Raw genomic sequence first — 27154 nt, forward strand, 5'->3', positions numbered from 1 at the left:
GTAGTAGTAGTAGTAGTAGTAGTAGTAGTCTTGGCTTCACTACACAGTAAGATACAGTCAATCAACCAAGAACCACATCAGTCTATATAAAAACATATAAGATATCAACGGGTATATACTCGAGAGCCAAAACAATGAAAAGAATATGCTGTTGTCACAGCCCTATTTATAATGTTGCCGTTACACGCAAACAATTAAAATAAATAAATAAAAATCTGGGTCTGCATTTTTTTTTGTTTTTTAAGAAACATTTTTATCACACGTTCTTCTCGCGTCTCAACACCATTTAATTTTTAAGTCTCTTGCTGCCACATGTCCATCTAGCTTGGCTCGTGTTTCCCCCTTCCTCTGACCACAAGCCGGTCACAGCCTATTCACATCCTGGACTTTACATGCCCATTTTCTTTGACATTGCACTTTGCTTCTGCTCCAAGCACATGGTGTCTTCCCCCCCCCTTCTACTTCTTGCGCACATTTGCATATTTGCTTTATTCGGCTACTGCTGCTGCTAATCTTTTTGTGTTGTGTAGCGGGGATTCATATTGGAAGGATGACAGGGGTTCATATTAGAACAACATATAACGGGGACTCTGAACAGGGACGATAAAGACAGAGAGAGACATTATATTCTTTAGTACATCATGATGACTGTGACGATTTTTTTTTTTTACATAGGCATCACCACTTATCAAGGCCATGAGGCCACTCGAGGATAAGGGTTAAAGAGTGTACAGTGGGAATTGAACAATATAGCAACCGTTAGCAATGGAGATTCGGTGAATTTGTTAACTTATAGGGAACGGCTCATCAAAAACTTGTTTACATTAGACTTGAAGACAACCATATTGTAGTCAGCCGGAACGCAGGAAAAACGGAAGACAATTCGATAGGCGTGCAGTTCTAAGAAAGAAGCTTTGCTCATGGAATCTACGTTTAGGTTTAGGCACAGATAAAGAGTGGGGGAAATTAGTGATAGTGTTTTCTGCTAGACGGGTGTTTCTTGTGAAAGTTTGAACTCTATCAAGGCATCATAGGAGTACTGTTGCCACATTTGTTGATACTTCTTTTATCATATTATTAATATGGAGCTGGGACATTTATGCTGTTCTTGCTAACACAGAAGAGGGGAGATACATTATTGATGATGGTGGGGACACATTATGGTGGAAGGGGGTTATACAAAGTTCATTAAAGAAGATGATAGACAAACACATTTACCTTTCAGTTGATGGAATGACAACACAAAGACAAATAGTTACAAAATATTAGACGATTTCTTTATTAATCAACTGGCCAATTGGTGACAGGAATTCAAGCTTGTATAGCTACATGATCCCTCCCCCTTTGCCTCTAACGGCATCAGCTCTCACTAAGTCGCTGTCTGACTCTCGTCTTTGACTGTGACTGCGATTGTCTGATTCTCTCCTTCTAACTTTGAACCCCATCTCAATATATTGAGAATCTCCTTTGTTATGACGTCAGAGGTGTGGTCCCAGTGTGACTTTATCATGTTTCAATCAATTCACGCGTGCCCTTGCACATGTATTTACGCACCTCTGATAAACAAAAGAAATCCGTAAATTAAATTGTAGCATTTAACCTATTTGTTACTTGAGAGGAGAGTTAAACAAAGTTCATTAAAGATGATGATAGGACGAACAGATTTAACTTTCAGTAGGTGGAATGACAACACGAAGACAAAATATTATACGATTTCTTTATTCATCTGCCAGCCGATTGATGATGTCAGGAATTCAAACTTGCATAGTTACATGGTCTCTCTTCTGCCTTTCGCCTTTAAGGGTATCAGCTTCACTCTCTGACCCTCTCTCCCTGGCTGTCAGTGTGATTCTATGTGATTATCTCTGATTATCTGCCATAACTTCGAACCCTGTTTCAATATATTGAGAATCTCCCTTGTTTATGATGTCCATCAACATGAGTTTATAACGTTTCTATTTACCCGTGTCTTTGGCACATTTATCTAACACACCTCTGATAAACAAACGAAATCCGTAAATTAAATTGTATCATTTAAACTATTTTTAATTTATAAACTCGCATTGTCCATTCTTTTAACTGACATTTTTAACATCCAGTTATTTTTAAAAGAATGGGCAATCGCTCTATCTCTGACATAAATAATATTTAGTTATTTCTAAAAGAATTAACAATCGACTGCATTCCTAGGATTTCAATTTATCCATTATCTACTAACACTTGCCTACAGGTCTCGATTCTTGCTTTTGGAATTGTCTTCCGTTTTCCTGCTTTCCGGCTGACTACAATATGGTTGCGTTCAAGTCTAACGTAAATAAGTTCTTAATGAGCCGTTCCATATAAGTTATCAAATTTACCGAATTTTCATTACTAATGATTGCTATATTGTCCAATTTCTACTGTACACTCTTTAACCCTTATCCTTGAGTGGCCTCTTGGCCTTGATAATGTTGTGATGCCTGTGTAAAAAAAAAAATCTATTCTCCCTTCTTACTTACATGAGAAGAGGACAGCCCTTCTTATGTAACATTTGCAAGCCAGCTATCCTTTGCTGCAGCTGATATTTTTTCCACGCACTCATATGCACAATGTTACACTTTTATCTCATCACTAGCAGGTTGCCTGGCATTGTAAAATACGCTTAACTATGATATTTTGATTAATGCAGATTTCGTATTTAATATTATACTAGCATGGGTGCTCGGCGTTGCCCGGGTGTTTGGAGGTGTGTGTTTAGCAAAAAAAATAAAAGAGGTTGTAGGCAGGCAGGCTCGAACCCGTACCACGAAGGAGGAAAAGAATGTGAAAAAAACGTGATGATGTCTTTGCTGTTACGAACACCGCCAAACCAGAAGTGACGTAGGTTTAAATGAAGGCTAGAAAATTGAAAAGAGCGGACAACTTTCGAAAATATTGGCGATAAAAGCGACCCCTCCTTGTAGAAAAGTGCCCAGTTGAGGGTGAAGGAATCAATGTTTTTGGACAATTTTTTAATATTTGTCGTCGAGCTTCAAAATGATACCGATCTCATGAAAATCCATCGTCTGTTGAAAGTTTTAGGCAGACATACATGCATACATACATACATACATACATGGTGATTGTCACTTCTTGACAGAAGAAGACCATCTTTCCCTTGCTTTATTGTTGATTACTCATTTATTTTCATGTATTTTTGAAATATCTTCTTTTTTTTTTAAATTATATGCACATATATACACTTATACACACATACATATATACATGTGGAGATGTGATCAAGATGCATCAATTCTTATTTTCTGGAGCGAAGGTGGCTCTTCAGACCAGCCCTGCTCTTACACAGTCTGTTGCAAAAGTCACACTTAAACTGAGATTGAGGGATGCCAACTGGTGCTGCTCTACTGTGGACGCTCATATGACGCTTCAGGCCTCCACTCAATTTACAGACCACAGAACAAAAAAAACAAAACATACATACATACATACATACATACATACATACATACATGCATTTAAAAAGACAGGTGAGATTTATATTATAGATTATATTGGACCAATATATAGTAATGATTAAAAAGTTTAAAAAAAGAATTACTCATGCACCACCATCGAGAATCAAAACCAAAATGTTTAGCCTAAGATTTACTTTTTCCTCTAACTTTAATGCCTGAGCTTTTGATGCAAGGCTTAAAATTAAAACATGAACTAATAGCTATTACGTTACACATGCATATTTGTAATACCATCATTCAACCCTCGCCTGGCAAATTCCAATTTTTCAATTTTCACACTTTTGCACCAATTTTCCCCCGGGCTAAAACCCAAATATAAAGTTTCACATGGGTTCAAATACCCTATATATTAAGTTTCATGTCTGTAGACCAAAACCTGACAGAGGAGTTTGGTAGGCAAAATTTTTTAAACAAAAATATATACGCGCACATAAATATATATAGAAAGATGTTTGTGCTTACTATAACCTTTTTACACAAATACTACGCAAGTATAAATCATGTAGAATATCTGCATGAATATAATTACACATAACTAAAGATGATCATCCCATAAGAAAAGTGAAAAAACAAATAGGGAATATATTAAAATGAATTAGCTAGATCTTTTGCAGATGAATACAATTCCATAATCCGTATATAACAAAGTTGTATTTTCTTTTGAAATAAATAGAAAAGAGGGTTTTTAATATGAATATTAATACATAAAAATTTTTTCAGGAGTATAGATTTTGAAAGAATCGTAGTATCACGAGTGCGACACATTTGATACGGGAATTGCTAATCAATCCAAGCAATGCTTAAATTTACTTTTATTATGGGCCGCAATAATAGTTGTGTTAATCAACAACTGGTGTTTTATGCCAGAAGAGCATTATGTGCTAGTGAGAGAGTAGATTTATGTGTTTCACTCATTTTGGTCCCAGGGTTAATTTATCATCACGTAATATTTTAAAGCATCAGAGTAGACACGAGTTGGGCGCATTATCATATGTATATTGTGGTTTCCTTTTTTTTATGACATCACGGATTGTTATTGTTCAAATAGCTTTTTTAATAACATCTTTAAACAGATTTATTTTATCACAAATCATCCTAGTATATCCAAGTGGGACACAATATCACATGACTTTGATAATTCAAATCATCATTACAGACACAAGGATTTTACTAAGTGTGTTCTTTTCATATGTATCAGTAAACTTGATTTATGAAAAGACTATGTGCATATATGACTTTCCCTTTTTTTTATTATTTACTTTTCAAGCATATTTTTGTAATACTTTCGTATTATTAAAGTTCTCATATTAATCACTTGGATTTTTCAGACATAAATGGTCACACACTTCACAAGAGTAAAATTGAGTCACATACAGGATGTTCAAAAAGTCACTGGAGGGTTTTGAACAGACACAGTTTTTTTTAAGGAAAGAATAGGCAGTTATTGCCCCTTTTGACCTCGCCTCTGGCAGACTGGCGTTTACACCCACTTCCCTTCTTCCTTTTCCGTCTCTCTCTCTCTTTCTTTCTTTCTCTTTTACCTGTGACACGCGACAGTGACGGACGGCACACCACGCGTTCCGAGTTTTATTTACACATGCAAACTGACTCTATAATGAAACGAACTACTGCATACTAATCCAGTCTTACAGAGGTAAGCTAAACGTTGCAAAATCATGAATGAACACTACAATCTATGAATTACCCCTGTACCAACATTAAACAAAATATGTAATGTCAATACTGACACACACGCACACACACTCACACAGATTGTCTTATATATTTTCCACCAAGAGGTACTGTCTTTATAAAAAATGTGTAACTACTTTTTACTTATTTGTACATAAATAAGCCCGGTATTTGTTTTCTTTAATTTATGTCATGGAACACGGAATTGTACATCAACAGGTACTAATGTGTGTCCAAAAAGTCACTGAAGGGTTTGGAACTTAAATAGATTCTTTATTTTTCATGACATCTTTCTGTAATTTTAACACAATTTGACTAAGTCATTGGGAAATTAAAAAAAATATGCAAAATTCAAACTATCTTTTATTTATAAAAACCTAGCGAGGGGTACCCGGCGTTGCCCGGATGTTTGGAGGTGTGTGTGTGGGGGGGGGGGTAAAAAAAAAAGTAAGTATGAGGATCGAACCCGAACCCTTCAGGCAAAGTTGTAAATTAAAGTGTGAAAAAAAAAACATGCGACGTTAACCATTGCCCCACCACGACATGCTTACGGAAACACGTTTGAATTTATTTAATGACTTGGATTTAGCAAGTGCTCGTTTTAATGAGTTAATGAGGTCAAGTTTGACTGCGGGATTTAATTTACTGCTGAACGCTTCCCCCCCCCAAGATGTTATAGGAAAAAGACTAACCCACATGCGGTGAGCGACAAATATTGAATATTTATCTTCCAGAAATCGAGCAAATTAAATAGACAGGCGAGCTTCGTTGTTAACTGTAAGATATTACGATTTATATGTGATATAAAAAGTTTTAAAAAGGTGTGAAGCGAGCGACCGCTTCTCTGAAAGAAGCCTTTTGTAGACACACAGAAAAAGTGAACACACATACATACATTTTCGCTTTTATATTTATAGATAATGTCTTTTAAATGTTGCCCATTTTAAGCTTTGCATATTTGTGCTCTTTCCAAAACATTATTCATGACAGATTGCAGAATCTCTGGATTGCGATTTAACTCTGTTATTTCGTTCCTGATGTTTTCCTTCAATTCTTGCAGGGTTTGGAGTTTGTTAACATGGACTCTTTTTTTTTAAAGATATCTCCACAAGAAAAAGTCGGGGCTAGTCAAGTCTGGGGAACGTGGTGGCCATTTGACATTGCCATATCGAGAGATAATGTTGTCGTCAAAGCATTGCCTAATTTTGGTAAAACAATTTCACAACTTTCATACATTGTTCAATGCTATATCTATCTATAATTAATTTCGAAAATATTATCTGTAAAATATTTGAAATAGAGAAAAAAAATAATTATTAATGGTAAAATGACAAAGATTTCCAACCCTTTAGTGACTTTTTGGACATTTAACTCAAGCAATGCCGATTCAGGAGAGGATAGGTTGGTGATTGCGCAACACTTGCCACATAATTACACACACAGCTACCCATACAGGGAGTATCCATTGTCTCTTGAGACTGAAAGGAGGCATCAATCGACTGGTTTTTCTTGCCATACAGGGTCTAAGCAACAATAATAAATGCAGGTTCTGTAGCACTGAGGTTGAGAGTGTGGGCCACCTGATTTCTGGTTGCAAAGTCCTACTTGGAGATGGTTATTATACAGATCGCCATAACGGAGTTTGCAAATACCTTCACTGGAAGATATGTAAGAAACTCAACATTCAGTGTAGTAAAAAATCCTGGGAACATATACCCGAACGAACAGTTGGGAATGACAACTACACTATTCACTATGACTACATAATCCCTACTGCTACATATCTAGAAAATGCAGCTGTTAAACCAGATATAGTGATTTGGGACAGAGCAAACAAAAAAGCGACCGTAATAGAGGTCAGTGTACCCAATGATACAGGGCTTAACAGAGTTGAGAGGGAAAAGATAACAAAGTATCAAGGAATTATGTATGATATGAAACGAAATTGGAAATTAAAAGACGTTTCAATTATACCAGTCATCATAGGAGCAACTGGGCTTATGAAAAAGAACTTTAAAAAGTACATAGCAAGCATACCCGGTGAACCAAGTGCAAGTGAAATACAAACGATTGCACTGAAAGGGACGGCTAGAATCCTGAAAAGATCTCTTGGTTGGACTCACTAAAATAGGGGTAAATGTCAGACATCTGGTTGGATGTCCCATCCCCTAGAAGAAAAAGTTTGAGAAAAATGAAAAAAAAAAAAAGGAATATCCATTGTCTCTTGAGACTGAAAGGAGGCATCAATCGACTGTTTTTTTTTTTTTTTTCCCAATCTTGAAATTTAATCGGAGATAGCAGAACATGATAGTATACCATTTGAAATTGACTCCTGATTTTTAACTCCCTTATTTCGTTCCTGATGCTTTCCTTCAATTCTTGCAGGATTTGGGGTTTGTTAACATAGACTCTTTCTTTAAGATATCCCCCACAAGAAAAAGTGGGGGATAGTCAAGTCTGGGGAACCTGGTGGCTATTTGACATTGCCATAGTGAGAGATAATGTTGTCACCAAAATTGACCCCTGATTTTGGTAAAACAATTTCACTACTTGCGTATTTTATTCAATGCTATCCTTATCAATAATTAATTTCCAAAATATTATCTGGCCCTGTCGGTGGGGCATTAGAATACGCCGACTGCCCCCCCCCCCTGCAGAGGGTAAAAGTCCCTCAATGGGGATCCTGGATATGACCTTAAACTATATCTAGTGGTGAGGCCCCAGCTTGTGGGCTTTAGGGAGTGTGGAGCCGCCCTTTAATTACCATTGCTCCCAGGTCCACTCTGACCCGGAGTGGTAGTACCTGTTAGGGTCCCAACTACGGGTTAAAGAGAAACCGACGTGAAAACAACAAATAAATTCTATTTAAAAAAATTTTTCTTCAAAATCTTTGGATTCGGCATTAAATAACCCGAAAAGGGTTGATATGCCGTAAAACAAAAACAACCAACCAAAATATTATCTTTAAAATATCTTAAATAGAAAAAAAAAAAATGATTAATGGTAAAATGAAAAAAATGTTCAACCCTTCCGTAACTTTTTGGACATCCTACTTATCCCTCTTTCTCTCATAAAGACTTGTCCAGAGATAGAGTAAATTTATTATATCGTTTTTTAAAAGTTGTCCAACACATGCCAATAATTAAAATATATGCTTAACTGGAAAAATGGTTGGATCACTCTGCCGCTCCAGCAGGTATCTCAATGCTGATGCAATCCTCTATCTGTATAAGAACCAGGTATGCCCTAAAATGGAGTACTGTTGGTACATCTGGACAGGAGCTGCTAGGTGCGCTCTATCAAGCCTCGATAGAGTTCAAAACCGACTTCGAAACCTAGTGGATAATGCCCTTTTCTCTTCTTTACAACCTCTTTCCCACAGATGTTGTGAGCCTGTCTTTGTTCTGTCGTTATTTTCATTGTAAATGCTCGACTGAACTCCAATCTACGGCTTCCCCTTGCCAAACTTTCACAGAAAAACACTCAATTAGCTACAACCACTATAAACGATTTCCCCCACTCTCTATCTGTGCCCAAATCTAAATACAGGTTCCATGAACAAGGCTTCTTTTCCAGAACTGCCTGTCTGTGGAACACTGTTCCACTGGCCTGCTTCTGAGTTGAATACAGCATGATAGTCTTCAAATCCAATGTAAACAAATTCTTGTCGAGCCATCCCCGTAAATAATCAAATTCTACTCAAGTTAGATCATTAACGATTACTACACTACCACCTTACATTCATTAACCCTTATCCTCTAGTGGCCTTTAGGCCTTGATAAGTAGTGACCCCAAAGTGAGAAAAAAAAAACTGATGATAATGGTGATGATGATGAGCCTGCAAAAACTTGGCAGTAAAAAAAAAAAACATTTTCCTCCAGAAACTTCTCATTAACCCTAAGTCTGGGTGGCAATAGACGCCTTCTAAAAAAGAAACCAACTAACTTAAGATTTAACTAAGACCAGAAAATGGGTTATCATTTTAGCATAAATTTTTAATACTAAACTGATTCCTTACTCTAAAATATTAAAAAAATAAAAATTGTCGTAAATGCCCCTCAAAAGTAGAATCTCAGTTTTCTTTTTCTGTGGGCTAGCATTGGGGTGGGGGTGGGGTCTATACAAAGGGTGAAGGAGAGGCAAAAAAAGAAGCCAAATTGAATAGTGAAAAAAAAAAAATGAAGGAATTTATTTTCGAAATTTTACAAAAGTAAAAAATAGAAAAATTTGGCACAAGGCCGAACATGGGGGGGGGAAAGGACGGTTTTTGCTGTCTAATGCTAACTAATCTAACCTAACTAGTTCCTACTTTCACTCTACTTCCACCACAATACCACATTCATACTATACATCCATCAGCAAATAAATCCTTCGTCAGTCACCATAAGAACATCATACCATGATAACCTAATTCAAACCCATAAGAAAAGGGGGGGGGGGTTCGGGAAAGTAAAAATCGTCGTAAATGCACCTCAAATGTAGAATCTCATTTTTCTTTTTCTGTAGGCTAGCATCAGGAGGGGGGGGGCTCTACACAAAGGGTGAAGTGGAGGCAAAAAAGAAGCCAAACTGAATAGTGAAAAAAAAAAAAAAAAAAAAAATGAAGAATTCCAGGGGAGATAACTCTCAGGTAAATACTAAACCAAGCGGTGAATTTGAAAAAAAAAAAAAAAAAAAATCCACAAGGGCAGATAACTCTTTATCGACTTGTAGATTTGGCGCCATTTTAGTCCTCATGGCTCTTGTTTCTACGTCGTGAAGAATTTCATCACTTACAAGTTTTTCATTGTTTTCGTTCCGAACTACTCTACAGAAACGCCATTATGTCGAGCTCTTTGACAGCTGGTGCCCTGCCGGTACGAATAATCATTTTAAATGATTCTATTTTTATTTATTTTTTTAGAGGATAAAAATTTGTTTAAATGCTTCACAGTAATGACATTTTTATTGTTTCCTTCTAATATTTCGAATTGATTACACCTTCAGCATTCTATTATTATTTTTTCGCTTAAAAAAATATATATATACGATTACTTGTAGTTTGGATAATTAAGTTGCCATTTAATTTTAGTAAACATTAAAAAAAAAAGATATTGTAAAGATTTATTTAATATTCTTTTTTCTTTTAAAGATAACTAACTTTAAATATGTCTAGAGTTATAAAATTGTAATCACTTGTCCCGTATTTTTGGCATCTACGTGGCTTACATAATATTTTTTATTTATTTTTTTTAAATAATCATTTACTAAAAGGTGCTAGTGCACTTACTGATCCGCGCTATTTTTTTAAATCGTATTTCAAAATTTAATTAAAGTTTTATGGTTTTTTTTTTTATTCAGTTGTAAGGTTAAAGTAGGTACAAAACACCCTCCCCATGTTAAGAATGGCTTTTTAAATAACGTTATTTCAGCACGGATCAATAAGTGCACTAGTACCTATTAAAATACAAAATACAATAGCTTAATAAATACTAAAATGACTTAAAAAAAAAAACGTATTTTTTTTATGGCCTGCCCCAGCGTAGTATAAACACCCCCTATCACCTCATGTTAAGAATGGCTTTCGGAATACCCCCCCAACCTCCCCATGTTAAGAACAGCTTTCGAGGTGGGGAAGGGTGTTTATTCTGAAAGCCGTTCTTAACATGAGGATGGGGTGTTTATAATACGCTAGGGCAGGGGCACATCGTAAAAAAATACTAAAAAGACATGGGTTTGTTGTACACATAGATTCGATAAAGTTGTCAAAAAACAAAAAGGGTATGTTTTACTGTCCACAGTCCTTCGAAAACGTTGTAAAAACAAAAATATGTAACAAAAAAAAAAGGTTTGTTTTACTGTACGCATAGATTCGAAAAAGTTGTCACAAAACATATATATAAATAAATGTTCAAAGGCAAGATAAGTTACTTTTCTACCTAACTGGATATGTTTTTAGTGTTTATATTTAATGTAACATGTTTATGCAGCTCGAAAAACATACAGTGTTTACCGATGTATTGGAAAATTCTAAATGGCAGCCGACTCTCTTTGAGACGGTAAGTTTGGGAAAATGAGTTATAAATAAAAGAACAGACAAAATACTGTTAGAAACTCGCTCAATATATGTTACCGTGACATAGGCTGACATATAGTCGGCGGGTTTTTAACAGTATTTTGACTGTTTTTTTTTATTTATAACTCATTTTCCCAAACTTACCGTCTCCGAGAAAGAGTCGGCCGCCATTTTGAATTTTCTAATACATCTGTAAACACTGTTTTTCGAACTGAATAAAAATGTTACATTAAATAAAAACACTAAATGCATATCCAGTTTGGTAGAAAAGTAACTTATCTTGTCTTTGATATATATTTGTTATATATTTGTTTTTTCGAATCTGTGTACAGTAAAGCAAACCCCAAATAAATGTTACCAAATGCAAGATAAGTTACTCTTCTACCTAACTGGGTAAGTTTTTAGTGTTTATTAAAATGTCCGTCGGCTCGAAAACCCGTCAAGTTCAAAGGGTACGCGAGTACACAACCACAAGAAAAAAAGTGGCCACAATGTATTTGTTACAATGTTTACACGGCCAATTTTTTTTTTTTTTTTCTTGTGGTCGCGAACTTGCTTGTTTTTCGATCCGAATCTGCAGTGCACTGATCCGCGCTATTTTTTAAATCGTATTTCCAAGTTTAATTGAAGTTTTATGATGTTTTTTTTTTATTCAATTGTAAGGTTAAAATACAGAATAGGTACAAAACACCCTCCCCTCCTCATGTTAAGAATGACTTTTTAAATAACGTTATTTAAGCAAAGCACGGATCAATAAGTGCACTAGTACCCAATTTACAATAAATAAAAACACTATAAACCTACCTACACAGTTGGGTAGAAAAGTGACTTATCTTGCCTTTGGTAACAGTTATTTGTTATTTTTTTATCACTTTTTCGAAGGACTGTGGACAGTAAAACATACCCCAATTGTTAATTGAAATACAATTTTTTTTTTTTTTTTTTTTTTTTTGCATTTTCACCCCAAACAAGGCACATTGCCACTTTGTTGTAGGGGGCTAAAACGACCCTGTTGTCTAACTCTGTCCCGTGGGGAGGCATAGTAAATAGGTACTATCAGGGACATAAGCATCAGGGGTACTGTGTAGGAAGTTTGGCTGCAAGATGTTGGTTCACGTTACACTTGAACTTCTGCATGTCAGTACAGTCGGAAACAAGGACCCGGAAGGGAATTTCAAAGTCTAGATGTTTTGGGGAAGAAACTACTGGAATAGAAGGCTCTCTTGCATCTAGGGATCTCTACTGTGAAGGGGTGGGATTGTACTGCTTGTCGGGAGTATTTACGTCAAGAAGGCACAAGTGCTTGCAGTTCGTCAGAGCATTTACCGTTAAAGTACTTGTAGAACAGGCAGAGGAATGCAACATTTTGTCGATGTGACACAGGCTGAAGTTTAGCTGACAGTTCAGGACCTTTCAGATTGGCAACTCTCTTTTGAACCTTGTCTAGGAGCGAGAGACTAGTGGCAGATGCACCAGCCCAAATATGACAACAATACTCCATACATGGGTGAATGGTGGCCTTATAGAGGTACAGGATACTTTCAGGCGTTAATAGCTTTCTAGCACGGTAGAGAGAACCCACCTTCTTCACAGCGGTCCTGGTAATGTTCTCTTTGTAATTGTTCCAACTCATGTTTCCTGTGAATATTAGGCCGAGGAGTTTAAAAGATGTACTTTCAGATAAAGAGTCATTGGCCATTGCTATTGGCGGTAGGGAAGGTTTCTTGTAATTATTGAAGGAAACAAGTTTAGTCTTAGCAGCATTGAATGTGACCGTCCGTTTTCGTCCACATTCCACTACGGATCGGAGGTCATCCTCTAGTGTTTCTGCCATTTCTTTAGATATGTGTTCATTTGTTTTCCTGTCGTGTCAGTTATAGAGCATGGTGTCGTCAGCATATATACTCATCGCACAATTTTGTCAGGGAGGTCATTTATGAATATTAGGAATAACAGAAGTCCAAGGAAAGACCCCTGAGCCACTGCTGCATTTATATCATATTGTTTAGATGTACAACCATCAAGGACAACCTGGATTTTTCTCTTATCTAAGAAGGATCTAATTATGTTATGTATTCTTACAGTGATGCCATATGATCTGATTTTCTTAAGACCCTCATGCCATACCCTGTCAAAAGCCTTAGATATATCTAGAGCTACCGCTCTACCCTCCCCTGCTTTGTCCAGTGAATGGTATATACGTTCTGAGATTACAGTGAGGATGTCTGCTGTGGAACGAGCTTGCCTAAATCCATATTGTTAGTCAGTCAGAAGTTTAGCATCTGTAAGGTGATGGACTAGAGCTTGGTTGATTATGGTCTCAAATATTTTGGTGAAAGTTGGGAGAAGGGTAATTTACTGGGTCAGTTCTTTCGCCAGAATTCTTGAAAACTGGCACTACAGAAGCAGTTTTCCAGCAGGCAGGAAAGCAAGATTCATGAAGGCATTTGTTGTAAAGTTTGGAGAAAACTGGAGCTACTTCAGCGGCGCACTTTTTTAATAGCACAGCCGGGATGAGATCAGGTCCACATGCTTTTGCAGTGTCAAGCTTTCTTATGATAGCATGCACCTGAGCAGGGTTGATTTTCAGATCGTCTAGTGTGGCATCTGTCCGCAAAGGAAAGTCAGGGAGGGGGTGGTTAGCAGAGTCCAGTGTGGAGTTGGAGGCAAACCGATTGGCATGTTAGCCTTCTCGGTTGCAGAGCAAACAACCTCATGATTGTTGGATAGTGGAGGAATTGTTGATTGCCCATTATTTACTACACTGTTGTAGATTTTCCAGAAGTCTCGGGTTCCTAATTTCTGTGCTTCGATGCGTTTTTTGGTGGTTTCAGTAAATTTTTTCTTAGCTGTCGCTATTTCTTTCTTACAATTATTTCTGGCTTCTATGTACTTCTGTCTGTTTGAACTCGACTTATGTCGGTTAAATTTGTGGTACGCATGCTACCTTTGCGCTATGGTAGCTGCACAAGTAGAAGTGAATCATTGGGGAGAGTGGGGTTTGCTATAGAATTTGTGCGTGGGAACATGTGCTTCAATTGCCGCTTTGAACCATTCAGTGGTCTGTCTCATTTGTGCAGTGTTCAGCAGTAAGTGAAAAGATATTTTGCCATGGAGTGTCCCTGATGAGATCCCTGATGGCTTCCCAGTCAGCCTTTTTATAATATCTCGTTGTTTTGAGCAGGGGCTCTTAATTTGAACCATTACCACTGAATGATCGGTGTTCCCAAAAGGGCTGTGAGCATTCGTTACACGGTCATCAGAAACTGTGGTCAGAAACAGATCTAGAAGTGATGCATGTTCTTGCTGGACTGGGAAACGGGTTGGAAACGTAACCATCTGTGATAGGGAATGAGATGTAGTGAAGTTACGTGTTGTGGTACCAGCTGCGTCTGTAAGTAGAAAATCCAAGCCAGTTGCTGTGGTGGACATTGAAGTCATCAAATGCATGCAAATAAAAAAACAAAAACAAAAAAAACTGTTAAAAAATATTGATCCACCAGAATGCATTTTGGTTCCAGCAATCATACGGACCGTACTATATTTTAGATAGTATTCTCAAGTTAGTGAAAGTACAGAATAGTTATAAAACACCCTCCCCATGTTAAGAATGGCTTTTCTAAATAACATTATTATCTTAGTTAACAAATAGCAAAAACATTATTAAAAACATTATTAACTTAGTTAACAAATAGCAAAAACAGAACTTTAAATAAATCAAAATTGGAATAATTTTCAATTTTTGTTTTGTTTTTTGTAATATGTTATATAAAAATTTTTTTTTTGTTTAATATGTTATATAAAAAAATTTTTTTTTAATATTAATAAGTTTAATATTTAAAGTTTATTTTGGTTTTTAATATAAATATTCAAAATAGTGTTAGAAACTAAAGGTACTAGTGCACTTATTGATCCGTGCTGAAATAATAGCATTATTATTTAAAAAGCCATTCTTAACATGGGGAGGGGAGGGTGTTTTGTACGTATTCTATACTTTAACCTTACAATTGAATAAAAAAAACATATCATTAAACTTGGAAATACGATTTAAAAAATAGCGCGGATCAGTAAGTGCACTAGCACCTTTTCAGAACTTCAAAAAACATTTTTAAGTGTCGATTCGCGGCCATTTCTCTTGTTCTCATCTAACGCTTGACACTATTTTTTTTTTCGAATCGAATGAGTAAAACCGCTAAAAACGTTTCCAGATAGGTAGAAGAGTAACTTTTGATAACATGTGTTTCCTTGGCCTTCAGGCCAAGATCACAGTGTAGTATCTGTTCTGATGCTACACTCCACCTTCTCTGTCCTCGATCAATGGAGAAGAATTCCTTCATGACCGAGACTTTTTATTTTTGTTCCTATCCAGAGTGCCCCTTTTTGGGGAGCTGGATTTCCCTCACATTAAAAACTGGCCTTGTGTCTAACTCTTCCCTCATGGGAAGGCAAGTAAACAGAACCATTTATTTGTTTATATTTGAAAATTTTTTACCACCTTTTCGAATCTCTGTGGATTCTAAAACTTACCCATGTATTTTTTTTTAATATAAAATGGAATTAGATAACGAACAATAAGCAGAAATTGAAAGTAATAAAGTTTTTTTTTTTTTTTACACACACACACACACACACACCCACATAAAATGAGTGCTTCTACACTATTCGGACAAGATTTTGTATTCGATAATGGAGTTTTCAGATAAAAAAAAACAATGGTTTAAACTGTTTTTTTTTTGTTTTTTTTTCGTCAATTCTAATAAATTACAATGGTAACTTCTAAATTATACAGTCGAAATTAACTGCATATTATTGAAAAAAAACAACTTTAATCGTAGTAGCAGGTGGAAATTGCCGCCATCTTGTTTAAATTGAAACGGAAAATTACCTCTCTTTTGAACTCTCCTGTGTCTTACGATCGTTTTCATCAAATTCTATCTTATATTTTCTTACATAATTTTCTACGAGGGGCGTGCAATAAGTAATGCCCCTGACCCACTTCCCATAGCAGTAGAGCAACGAAACTTGGCACAGTTATTAGTCTTTCTCTACATAGGAACCACGCAGAGTTATGCATTTCTCCCCTCGTTTAATGCAGCTCTGGAGACCGTTTTTGTAGAACACCCCAGGTATGTCCTCCAACCACAACGTGACTTCAGAAATCAAGGCTGCATCATCTAAGAAACGCTTTCCTTTCAAAAACAACTTCATGGCTGGGAAGAGGTGAAAGTCAGAGGGTGCAAGGTCAGGAGAATGGGGAGGATTTCATAACAACATGCCCGTGCTTCTGATCTGGTGGCATGCGAGTTGTGGACCGGAGCGTTGTCCTGCACGAGGAGGGTACCTTTGCTGATCTTGCCCCGGCTCTTAATTTTGATAGCTTCCCTTAATTTCCTCAAAAGTGAAGCATAATAGGTTCCTGTAATTGTGGTACTCTTTGCCAGGAAATCTGTCATCACTACTCCGTCTTGGTCCCAGAAGACTGTGAGCATGACCTTGGAAGCGGAGGGCTGCACTCTTGCCTTCTTTGGAGGTGGTGAGTCCAAGTGCTTCCATTGCATTGACTGGGCTTTGGTCTCTGGATCATAGTAATGGACCCAGGTTTCATCCTGTGTAATCAGTCTTTTGAAAAACTTTGACTCCTCTTCTTGGCACATCTCCAAATTCATCCTCAAGCACTCGACGCGTTCTCGCTTCTGGAATGGTGTGAGCAACCTGGGAATCCATCTGGCAGACACCTTATGCATATGCAAATTTTCATAAATGAGTTTCCACAGACCCTGTACTAATCTTGACATCTTGGGCTATTTGTCGAATAGTAATGCACGATCTTCCAAAATGGCAGCCTCAACTTGATGGACAGATGCCTCATCAATGGCAGAAGAGGGGGGGACGACCAGGTCTGGGAGCTGTTTCCACAGACTTCTGGTTATGTTTGAATTCACGATGCCAGCATTTTACAAGGTCATATGATGGGGCATTATCACCGTAAGTATAACACAAAACATACCTCAAAAAACTTGTTTTCTAGGGATATTCGACTATGCTGAAAACAAATATTGCATGTAGATTTTCTTTAAATAATTAATTTTCTGGGTGTAATTTTTGATATCTAGAAATCTTGTTTACGGAAAATTTAAAAGTAATAATCATTTTCAGCACACACAAAAAAAAACCTAGAAAAAAATTTTTACAGCGAAATATTTTATTTTGCGTTACACCGGTGTAACCATGGCAAGTGTTAGGTAAAATATTCCCCCCTGTAAGAATACTTCTATTTGTATCTATAAGAGAATAAAGACTATTTTTAAGATCGCCAAGCCTAAATATCAACTGACGTGATATGGTAAACCTACACGGACGGAATTTGATGAACGATATTGTCATTATTTATTTTATTTTTTTTTTTTGTGAATTAGTCCATCGGGCAAATCATTCCTCATCTATATATATATAAAAGTGAAAATGTATGTGTGTATGTTCGCTTTTCCTCGATGTCCACAAAAGGCTTCTTTCAAAGAAGCGCTTGCTCGGTTTACAACTTAAAACTTTTTATATCATCTATAAATTGTAATATCTCACACCTAACCACGGAGCTCGCCTGTCTATTTAATTTTATTGACTTTCAAACGTTAATTATTCTACATTTCCCGCATCGGCATGCGTTACATTCGGTTTTCGGTATTAAAAAAAAAAGCGAAACTCGACTCTAATCACAGGCCGAAAGCCAGTTGTCTCAAGAGAGCTAAGTAATGTTTGTTCAATGTCGACTTCGTCATATCAGACGGTAGCTTTCATTTCGCTCCTCCTAATAAACAGGGAGCGGGTTTTTAAAAACAAACTAACCGATTTATTCACCTCATTCAAAACTGTCCCGCACAAAATGCTAACTGCTGAATACCTATCGCCGTCACGTCAATCAAAAACGTGCACCTGTTTTTTTTTTTTTTTTTTTTTTTTTTAAACACTTTACTATTTTCCAACTGCGCGTCGTGAAGGCTTCGTTTTTTTTTTTTTCACGGGCATCTGTTTTTTTGTTTTTTTTTTCACATTTTCGGGTTTTTTTCACATACCCCGAAAAACACCCGGGCAACGCCAGGTACCCCTCGCTAGTCTATATATATAAAAGCGAAAATGTGTGTATGTATGTCTGCTAGAAACTTTCGACAGACAGAACAAAAATTCACAAATTTGGTCTCATATGAAAGCCCCCATCCTTTCCCCGACAAATATAAAAAGATTGGCCAAAAACATTCATTTTTTCACTCTGAAATCAGCACTTTTCTAGGGGGGGGGGTCAGCAAAAACAGTCCTCTCATGACGATGTCGCTTCTATGCATGCGTCATACGACGTCGTAACCTGATTTTGTTTAAAGATTTTAAAAAAGACATAATTTTGTGTACGTCATCTTAGGTCAGTTGGTTAGAGCGCTGGGTCATTATCTAAAGGTTTTAGGTTCGAATCGTGGTGTGAAACACCCGGATTTTTAAAAAATTTTAATATCGAAACAGGCTTATTTAAGCCATTTTTCACTTTTTTCAGATTTTTTAAAGAAATTTTAACGTTCGTTTTTCTGTTTTCTTTTTTGTTTTTGTTTTTCAGATTTTTACATTTATAACATCGTTCGTTTGCCTTACGTTAGTTTTTTTGTTTTTTTTCCGATTTTTTTAAGTTTTAACTTTTTTTTTTATTTAATATTTAATTTTTTATTTAATATTTAAAAATATTTACTTCGCTTATTCTTATGTTTTGATCTCCCCCCCCCCCCCCCCCCGCTTTATTTTTCAGATTTTTTAAAGAAGTTTTAACATTCGTTTTTCTGTTTTTTTTTTTTTTATATATTTCGCTTATTCTTGTTTTGATTAACACCCCCCCCCCCCCCAGCTAGTAATATATAATATTCAGTATAGGATTGATTCTATAATATCAATCTGTATAAATTATATGTTTAAGTGTCTTGTATGACCAGACAACCAGCTAGTATCTATCTATCTATATGCAGTTTTAACAAAATCAAGACATCAAGGTATAGATTGGTAGCAACAAATAGTGTATTTCATCGTTACAATTGTTTCAAGACTACTTGGACAAATTTAGACATTATGTCGTTTGAAAATTTTCACAAGAACAGCCTTTCATCAGACTTTTAGAATAAAAAACACTTTAACAATGAACAGTATGGAGTCCGTTTTCCTTATGTGGAAAAAACCTGGGAAAATATTAATGCTTGTCTATGACTGGGCCTATAAAAATAATTTTTTTCAAGAAAAATCTTTATGATGTATGTACCTGTCACTGCACGAAGATGTCCTATTCCAAAAATTATGTAAATCGATCAAGTAGTTTTTTTTTTTTTTTTCATTTAAAAAAATATGACAAATTCTATCAGGGAAAAACTTGACACCATGTTGATTTTTCAATGATACGCTACTAGCGACATCTTTTAGTAATTATGAGAATGTAAGATCAACAAGGGCAGACAATCGATTTTTCACCCAGTCCAGCAAACGAGTAGTTTCCAAGATATGAAGTAATGTTACTTTTAAAAAAGTGAGGGATTACTTTTCTATAATAAATTAATGTATTATACCCAACTTAGTTATAAAATAGTAAAAACAGAACTTTAAATGTAAACACATACTTTTGTTGGGTGGGGATGGGGTCAACGTGAAATTGTGTTGATTGTACCCCCCCCCCCATCGCAACCAAACAGTTGATTTATGGCGAAGAAGAAACAGAAGAGTTGAGAAATCAAGAGAAGATTTATTTACGCAATCGGAGTTATTTTTTGTACGCATTAGTACGAACGACGGATGTTTTTTTGTTTTTTTTTTTTTTTTTTTTTTTTTTGAGTTAAAACATTAACTTCAACAAGTCATGGATGAATTTCTGTACAAAACATATCTAAGAACACTGCCAGACATATAAATTTGCAAAAGATAGGCTCAACTGTTTCAGAACCAATGGGGAAGGAGCTCACGCGCACAGATTTTTGTGTAATAGATATACAAATATTTTAATAATAAAAAAAATGGTGATATAAAACTGATTGTACATATGCGGGTTAAATTCGGTTGCTTTTATTTATACTGCAATAACTAAGTATTTGGTTATATTTCTTCAAATAACCTCCATTCTTTTTATTTATTTATTTTTTTTTCAATATTCTTTCTGATTTCAAGAAAAAAAAAAGTAAATTTCAAGTAAAAAGATGGTCACACACTTTTAGAAGACACTTATTTTGAATAAAATTTAAATCGGAAATTTGAAGACGTTGAAGTGTCAGAAATAATGATAAAATCATTTACTTTTTGTTATTTTTAAGTCCTATATTTCGCTAAAAATAGCTTCGTCAGTATAGGAAGTCCAGTCTGTAATTTATTTTCTTTTTTCTTCATTTTGGTGTTAAGGAGGAGATAATGCCTCGGGGTAGAAGAGAAAAGAAGTATACGTGTTGTTCTGTTGGTTCCACGTGTGTTTTGCTCGAGTTTGGAACGAGCGGGGAAATTTAAAGATGGTCACACACTTCTAGAAGACACCCACCTTGAATACAATCTAAATGAGAAACCTGAAAATCCTGAAGTGTCGGAAACAATGACATAATCATTCCACCTATTGCTTCCGACAGACTCGAACCTGTGACACAAAAGTCGATAAGAAAACCTGACGTCTTACCTCTACTCCACGATGCGACCGGAAGTGTAAAGTGTTTAACGAAGTCAATCAAACAAATGACTTGCTTTTAAAGCTCCCACGAAGGTCGGTTTAGTGTGGGCGGTTTAATGTGTGTAGGAAGCCCCCCCCCAAAAAAAAAGGGGGCACTCTGGCAGTAAATAGTGATTGTCTCAGTATGAAGGGTTCCCCTACATTGACTAAGGACTAATTACAGAACAGATACTATCCGGGCAAAGGCCAAGGAGTTGGCAGTTGCATTCGATCTGTTTCACTTTATTTATACGCAAAAGACAAACAAACACTCAAAACGAGGGAATTTTTTTTTTTAAAACTCGATCAAAAAAAGATAGAGACAATGTTCATTTGTGAATCAGAGATATTACGATCTAGGAAGTATATAAGAAAACTCCGCGTGGAATCTAACCAACGTGAGAACCCCGACGCAAAAAGCGTTTCGTAGACAAACGCACGCGCACCCATTTTGCCTATCATATATTAGATGACTTATTTTTAATCTATAAAAGCGAAAATGTGTGTGTGTGTACATTTTTTTATATGTCCGGCAAAGGCTTTTTTTAGAGGGGGGGGTCACTAATTCTTACAACTTTTTATATACTCCCTAGATTATAATATCTCCGAGGTCATCTCTATCTTTGTGTGACTTTTCTTTTATAAAATTCACGCTATCCCGTTGTCCATACTGTTTGTTCGTATTTTTCCTTAAAAAGCGAAACTAAATCAAAAGCAAAGAGAGTTTCTCGGCCCTTTATGCCGAGACGGCCAGAAAGCAATAAGCTTTGATCAATACGGGGAAAACCCCTCATATCAGACAATTGCTATTCATTTGGACACTCCCCTTTTTATGTGGAGCTGGTTTTCCCCAACATCTTGGGGAAACAAACAAATACGCAGAAAGCGTAAAGCTTAACTGGCTCTGCGTGATTTCATTTCTCTATGGCATGATGTTTGACCTAGAAAAGCAGACGTTCGTTTTTTAACCGTTTAATTTCAACCATTCTCACTTCTCTACCCGCTTAGCGTCATGGTAACGTGTCACACTTTCTTTTCCGCCTTTGCCTCAAGGCTTCGGGTTTGAGTCTACCTGTCTACCAAAACTTTTTTTTTTTACACCTCCGAACACCGGGGCAACCCGCTAGTAAATAATAGTATAATCTTTAATATACTATAGCATGCACCCCTTTCTGTCATTTAATTGTTACGACCTTCCATTTCTTTGTAATTATTATTGAAACAATATTAACCAATTATGTCTACTACCGCTGTGGAATTTCCACAGGTTCCGGTAGTTTTTAATAAATAATAATCTTTAACGTTTTTCTTTCTTCAGAATATCATTGGCGGAAAAACAGTTGACAAACCTGTCCTCCAAGTCCTGGTGAGTTGCGAATAAATTTGACGTTATACACTTGACACGATTTCATTTTGTTTGCATCTGAATTTGCAGTATTTTTGTTTCTTGTCCAGAATTCACCCGATATTATGAAAATATCATATTCCAAAAATCGCTAAAATTTTTCAAGTAGTTTTATTTTTAAATAAGTCCTATCGCCAAAATGTTGCATCACTGTGCCTGTCTTACAAGTATTTAAGCACTTGTACCTCCTCGATGTATATCCCCCCCCACCTCTCTCACTGGACAAGCAGCAAAATCCCACCCCTACAGTGTAAAGATCCTTAGATACCGGAAAACCTACTCAAATAGTTTTTTTCCCTTGAACTGCTAAACTTTAAAATTAAATGTGAACAGACATCTCGCTGCTCAACATCCTCTATTGAATCCCTGTAAATTTGGTTCGAAATAGTAGCCCCTTAATAGTATATGAAGCATATTTTACGATTAAATTAAAATATCATATTTAAGCATATTTTAGGACAGCCAAAACCCCTCAGCCCCCGGACTAGTTTTTAATATTTAATGGTACAGTGGGGAAAGCGGTGGCTGGTTACTTTTAATGCATCTAAAATCAAGCTCCTATCTTTACATCATCAACGCTCTGATCCTCATTTTACGGAGGCTGCATGTTTTGACAAGCTTGTGGGCTTGACCTTTAGTCCTGACCTGAAATGGAACACGTACATCAAATCCGTTGCCAAGGCTGCTGGAAAAATGATGGGATCGTTCTACTGCTCCAGTAGATATCTCATTCCTGATGCAATTCTCTACCTATATAAAAGCCAGGTACGGCCAATGATGGAGTACTGTTGCCACATCTGGGTAGGAGCTACTAGAAACAGCCTATCCTGCCTTGACAGAGTACAAAATAGACTTTGTGGCTTAGTGGGGAATGCCCTTTTCTCTTCCCTGCAACCTCTTTCCCACAGAAGAGACGTTGTGAGCCTGTCTCTGTTTTATCGTTATTTTCATGGCAAGTGCTCATCTGTGTGTGTGTGTTTATACAGAACTCTGAAAATGTGACTGATACATTTTCATTCACACAATTCTGAGGCAGCACGTTCAGGATGGCAGAACATAATGCAAAAAGGAGATGACCAGTACATCTCTGAACAAATACCAGTGTGATTATGCAGAGGGTCTAATGTGAATGTATATCGTCACAGGTTTGATCTGTTCAGCCGCAGCACAGGGCGATATTTAAGCATTTAGGAGCAAGAACCATGAAATAATCTGTAGCCAACAGAAGCAGCTGTTACATTCCGACGAGTAGACAGCAGATTGAATCCAAGTAGATTGCGTATACTCCAGAGGGAACAGAGTTGCAGCATGGGATATCTAGTATATATCTGATGGCACAACGCTTTAGACTGTCAAGAGAATCGGAGAACACCTTGCCAACTCTGGCGAACACTAAGGATCCGTAGTACAAGTGGCGACAAATCATTGTCTTGTAAAGTATAGTCAAAGAATTTGTTAGCTCAGGATACGCAACACGTAAACCCTATTGAATAGATTAGACTTGGGAATCTATACAAAATGACAAGTCTTATCTGTGTATTAAATAAAGTGTTGACCAAGTTTAACATAAAGATACACTGGAAGAAGGTCGGCGGTTATATTGGCTGAAACGTTGTGAAAATAGGATTTAAGAATAATATTCTGAATAATTTGGATTTAGGAAAATTTATTGATTTTATTTATTCATTTTTTTTTATTTTTTTATTCATTTTTTTGTTTTATTTTTTCAGAGCTCCAAAAAGATTTCCAGTTCTGGTACGTCTGAACGTTACCGTCTTTTATTGTCAGATGGACAGGTCACTTATTCAAGTGAGTATTCTCAGGATTTCTTATTTTATTTATCTCATATATATATATATATATATATATATATATATATACCATATTATTTCATTTATTTCTATACATAGTATGATTCTTGCAAAACATAGGTCCTGAATATGACCTTAAACTATATCTGATGGTGAGGCCCCAACTTGCGGGCTTTGAGGAGTGTGGAGCCACCCTTTAATTACCATTGCTCTGTGGTAGTACCTGTTAGAGTCCCAACTATGGGTTAAATAGAAACCGACTTGAAAAAAAAACCGAATATACTCTATTAAAAAATTGTTCTTCAAAATCACTGGATTCAGCATTAAATAACCTGAAAAGGGTTGATATGCCGTAAAACAATCTTGCAAAATATACAATTCAGAAGTCACCTCATTGGCATATTAAAGTAAGGAAAATCAATTTTACTAAATAGCTGTATGTTAGTTAATATTTCTAATTGTTTTAAATGTTCTATTTAAGATTGTTGTGTAATCAACTTTAAATGACAATTATATTGATAATATATTTAATTTATTTGGAATTATTATTTTTTTTTTTTAGAAACAATGTAATTATTTCCTCTGTAAACTTCGAAACAAAAAAAGCAAAAACTCTTCACCAAATAATTTTGTAAGTTTCTAGCGTGAAAAAATAATTCCGTGTAGGCAGAAAAATGTTTTTCTTTTTTTTTTTCTTTATATATTCAAACAAACAAAAAAACACAAAAAAACTGAAAGGATTTCATTTGTGTGTTTTTAGATGTGAAAGGAATTTCATTTACTTTCTTAAAGTTCATTTAAAAGTCATGTACACGTTAATGCTTGGAAATTTTTTTTTTTTTTTTTTCCTCTTATGAAGTGATCAGTCGTCGTGGTCGACAGGCAAAAATGTTTCGCAAATGACCTTTTCCCTTCTTTCGCGTTTCATTTTTTTCATTTTTTGAGCCTACCTACCATGGTTAATTTATTTTTATTTATTTATTTATTTTTTTTTTTTGGTCGCTTATTGAAAAGTTGTTTTGATTCATTTGTTTATTTATTTATTTTTTTTTTTTAGGGGGCGGGGTTCCAGCACAGCACATATGCAACAAAAAAAATGCTCAATAGCTTCTCCTCTTTGTATCCCTTCTCTCGAAATATCTGGTGGAGAGGGTATCACGTCCTTCTATTTTTGAGCTATTACATTCTTTTATTTTTGAAATTGTTATGGCGGTATCAACGTTTTTCCACAACGAAAAGGAATGATAGCCTTAGTATAGCAGGTATGTTCCAAACGGAACTTCATGTCGACCCGGGCAACGCTGGGTACCCATACTAGTGTGTGTGTGTATATATATATATATATATATATATATATATATATATTACTGATGGGATGATTCCAATATTTTTCTCAATTCCAATACCATTACCGATTCTGTTCTAAATTTCCAATACAATTACTGATTTTGATTCTTTTTGGATTTCTAAATATAAAGTTTCTTTTTTGGGTGGGGTTGGGGGGTCAAAATCTGTCTATATTATGTTTTCGCTAATATAAAAATATAATTATGGGTATAACCTGTAGATTTTAGTTTTATGATTACGAGCCATGGAAAATTAAGTTTCTAACAACAGCAAAGAATCATTTTCAAAATCAGAAAATAAATCCAAAAGTTCTGAATTTTTCGATTTCTGATTAATCGTCCCAACACTAAAATATAATTTCCCCAAAACCTCTGGCCTTGATGGAGGGGGAGAGTAAAACTTGCTGCTGTAGTTTCAAATGATCTGAAATAACAGCAAGGGGATACTTGATTCCAAATATTTCACATATGTTATGTCTCCCCTCTGTTAGAAATAGGGTACGATTATGAATATCTGCAGTATCAAATAATGGCACTTGTACAGTTTAGTCAAGACATTAAAAAAAAATGAAAATATTGAAAAAAAAAAAAAAAAAAAAAAAAAAGGTTATATTGTACGTATCCGTTTTGGACTGAAGATCTCCGAAAACAAAATTTCATTTAATTTGATCGAGTAGTGTTTTTTGTTTTTTTTGTTTTTTTACAGCGGAAAAACATGTTCTTATGAGAGCGCGTTGAAGTCAGCCATTGTGAAATTTGCTGAAGCTGAACAACATGCCACAGGGAGATAACTCAATGTAAAATGATGACACTCCCTCCCCATCTTTAATTCTAGCTTTTCTTCCTAAAAATCGAACCTTTTGCTCGGTATCATAACAAATTATTTTTTCGCTGTAAAAAAACAAAAAAACTACTTGATGAAATTAAGTGAATTTTTTTTTCGGAGAACTTTGTTTCATAGCGGATACGTGAATTTTTCGATATTTTCATTTTTTTAATGTCTTGACTAAACTGTACAAGTGACCAAATAATATTTATACACTGTGAAATTTATTTTATGAAAACCAAAGTTCCATCACTTGATGTTTACAAAGGTTTTACCTGGAGCTAACGTCTGCAAAATGAAACTTACCCGGCCGTAAAATACGCTTAAATATGATATTTTGATTTTTATTATATTATAGTATACTTATAGGCAAATGCAGCATTATAAGCAACAATATACTACAAGAAATATTATTTTAGATAAACCAGTTTGATTAAACAGATCTACCACTTTGATCCTTTTATTTATTTTCTTTGCAAATTATTTTTCCATCTCGTTCGCTTGTTTTTGTCAATAACTTCAGAATGTTGGCAGCTGCTAATCGTGTTGCATTATTTGTTCCCCTCTTTTGTTCAGGTGTCATGTTGGCTATTCAGTTGAATCCCATGATGGAAAATGAAATCGATAACTTGGCTGTGGTCCGCATCGACAAGTACCTGTGCAACACTATTCAAAATGATAAGTAAGTATTTGCATTCTTATTGACCAAATATTTTCAGTGTTCAGAAAATAGAGGATGTCTAAAAAGTCACTGATATCTTTCTGTAATTTTAACACAATCTAAGACCTTGGGAAATTGAAAAAGAAAAAACAAATGTATAA

At 35.7% G+C, this 27154-nt stretch overlaps 1 protein-coding gene across 1 annotated transcript in view; it reads left to right on the forward strand.

The window, feature by feature from the left end:
• The first annotated feature begins 9874 nt into the window (after window positions 1-9874).
• The window catches only part of LOC145269234 (replication protein A 70 kDa DNA-binding subunit-like), a 62754-nt gene continuing 45474 nt past the window's right edge, over window positions 9875-27154 (forward strand). Inside the window, exons 1-4 of the mRNA XM_080124856.1 lie at window positions 9875-10042; window positions 22263-22310; window positions 24080-24158; window positions 26909-27014. Coding sequence (XP_079980982.1) covers window positions 10010-10042; window positions 22263-22310; window positions 24080-24158; window positions 26909-27014 — 266 coding nt within the window. The 5' untranslated portion in view covers window positions 9875-10009. The remainder of the gene's footprint in view (window positions 10043-22262; window positions 22311-24079; window positions 24159-26908; window positions 27015-27154) is intronic.

Source organism: Euprymna scolopes, chromosome 45 (genome assembly GCF_053919585.1).
Source record: "Euprymna scolopes isolate OS-2025 chromosome 45, ASM5391958v1, whole genome shotgun sequence".
Lineage (NCBI taxonomy): Eukaryota > Metazoa > Mollusca > Cephalopoda > Sepiida > Sepiolidae > Euprymna > Euprymna scolopes.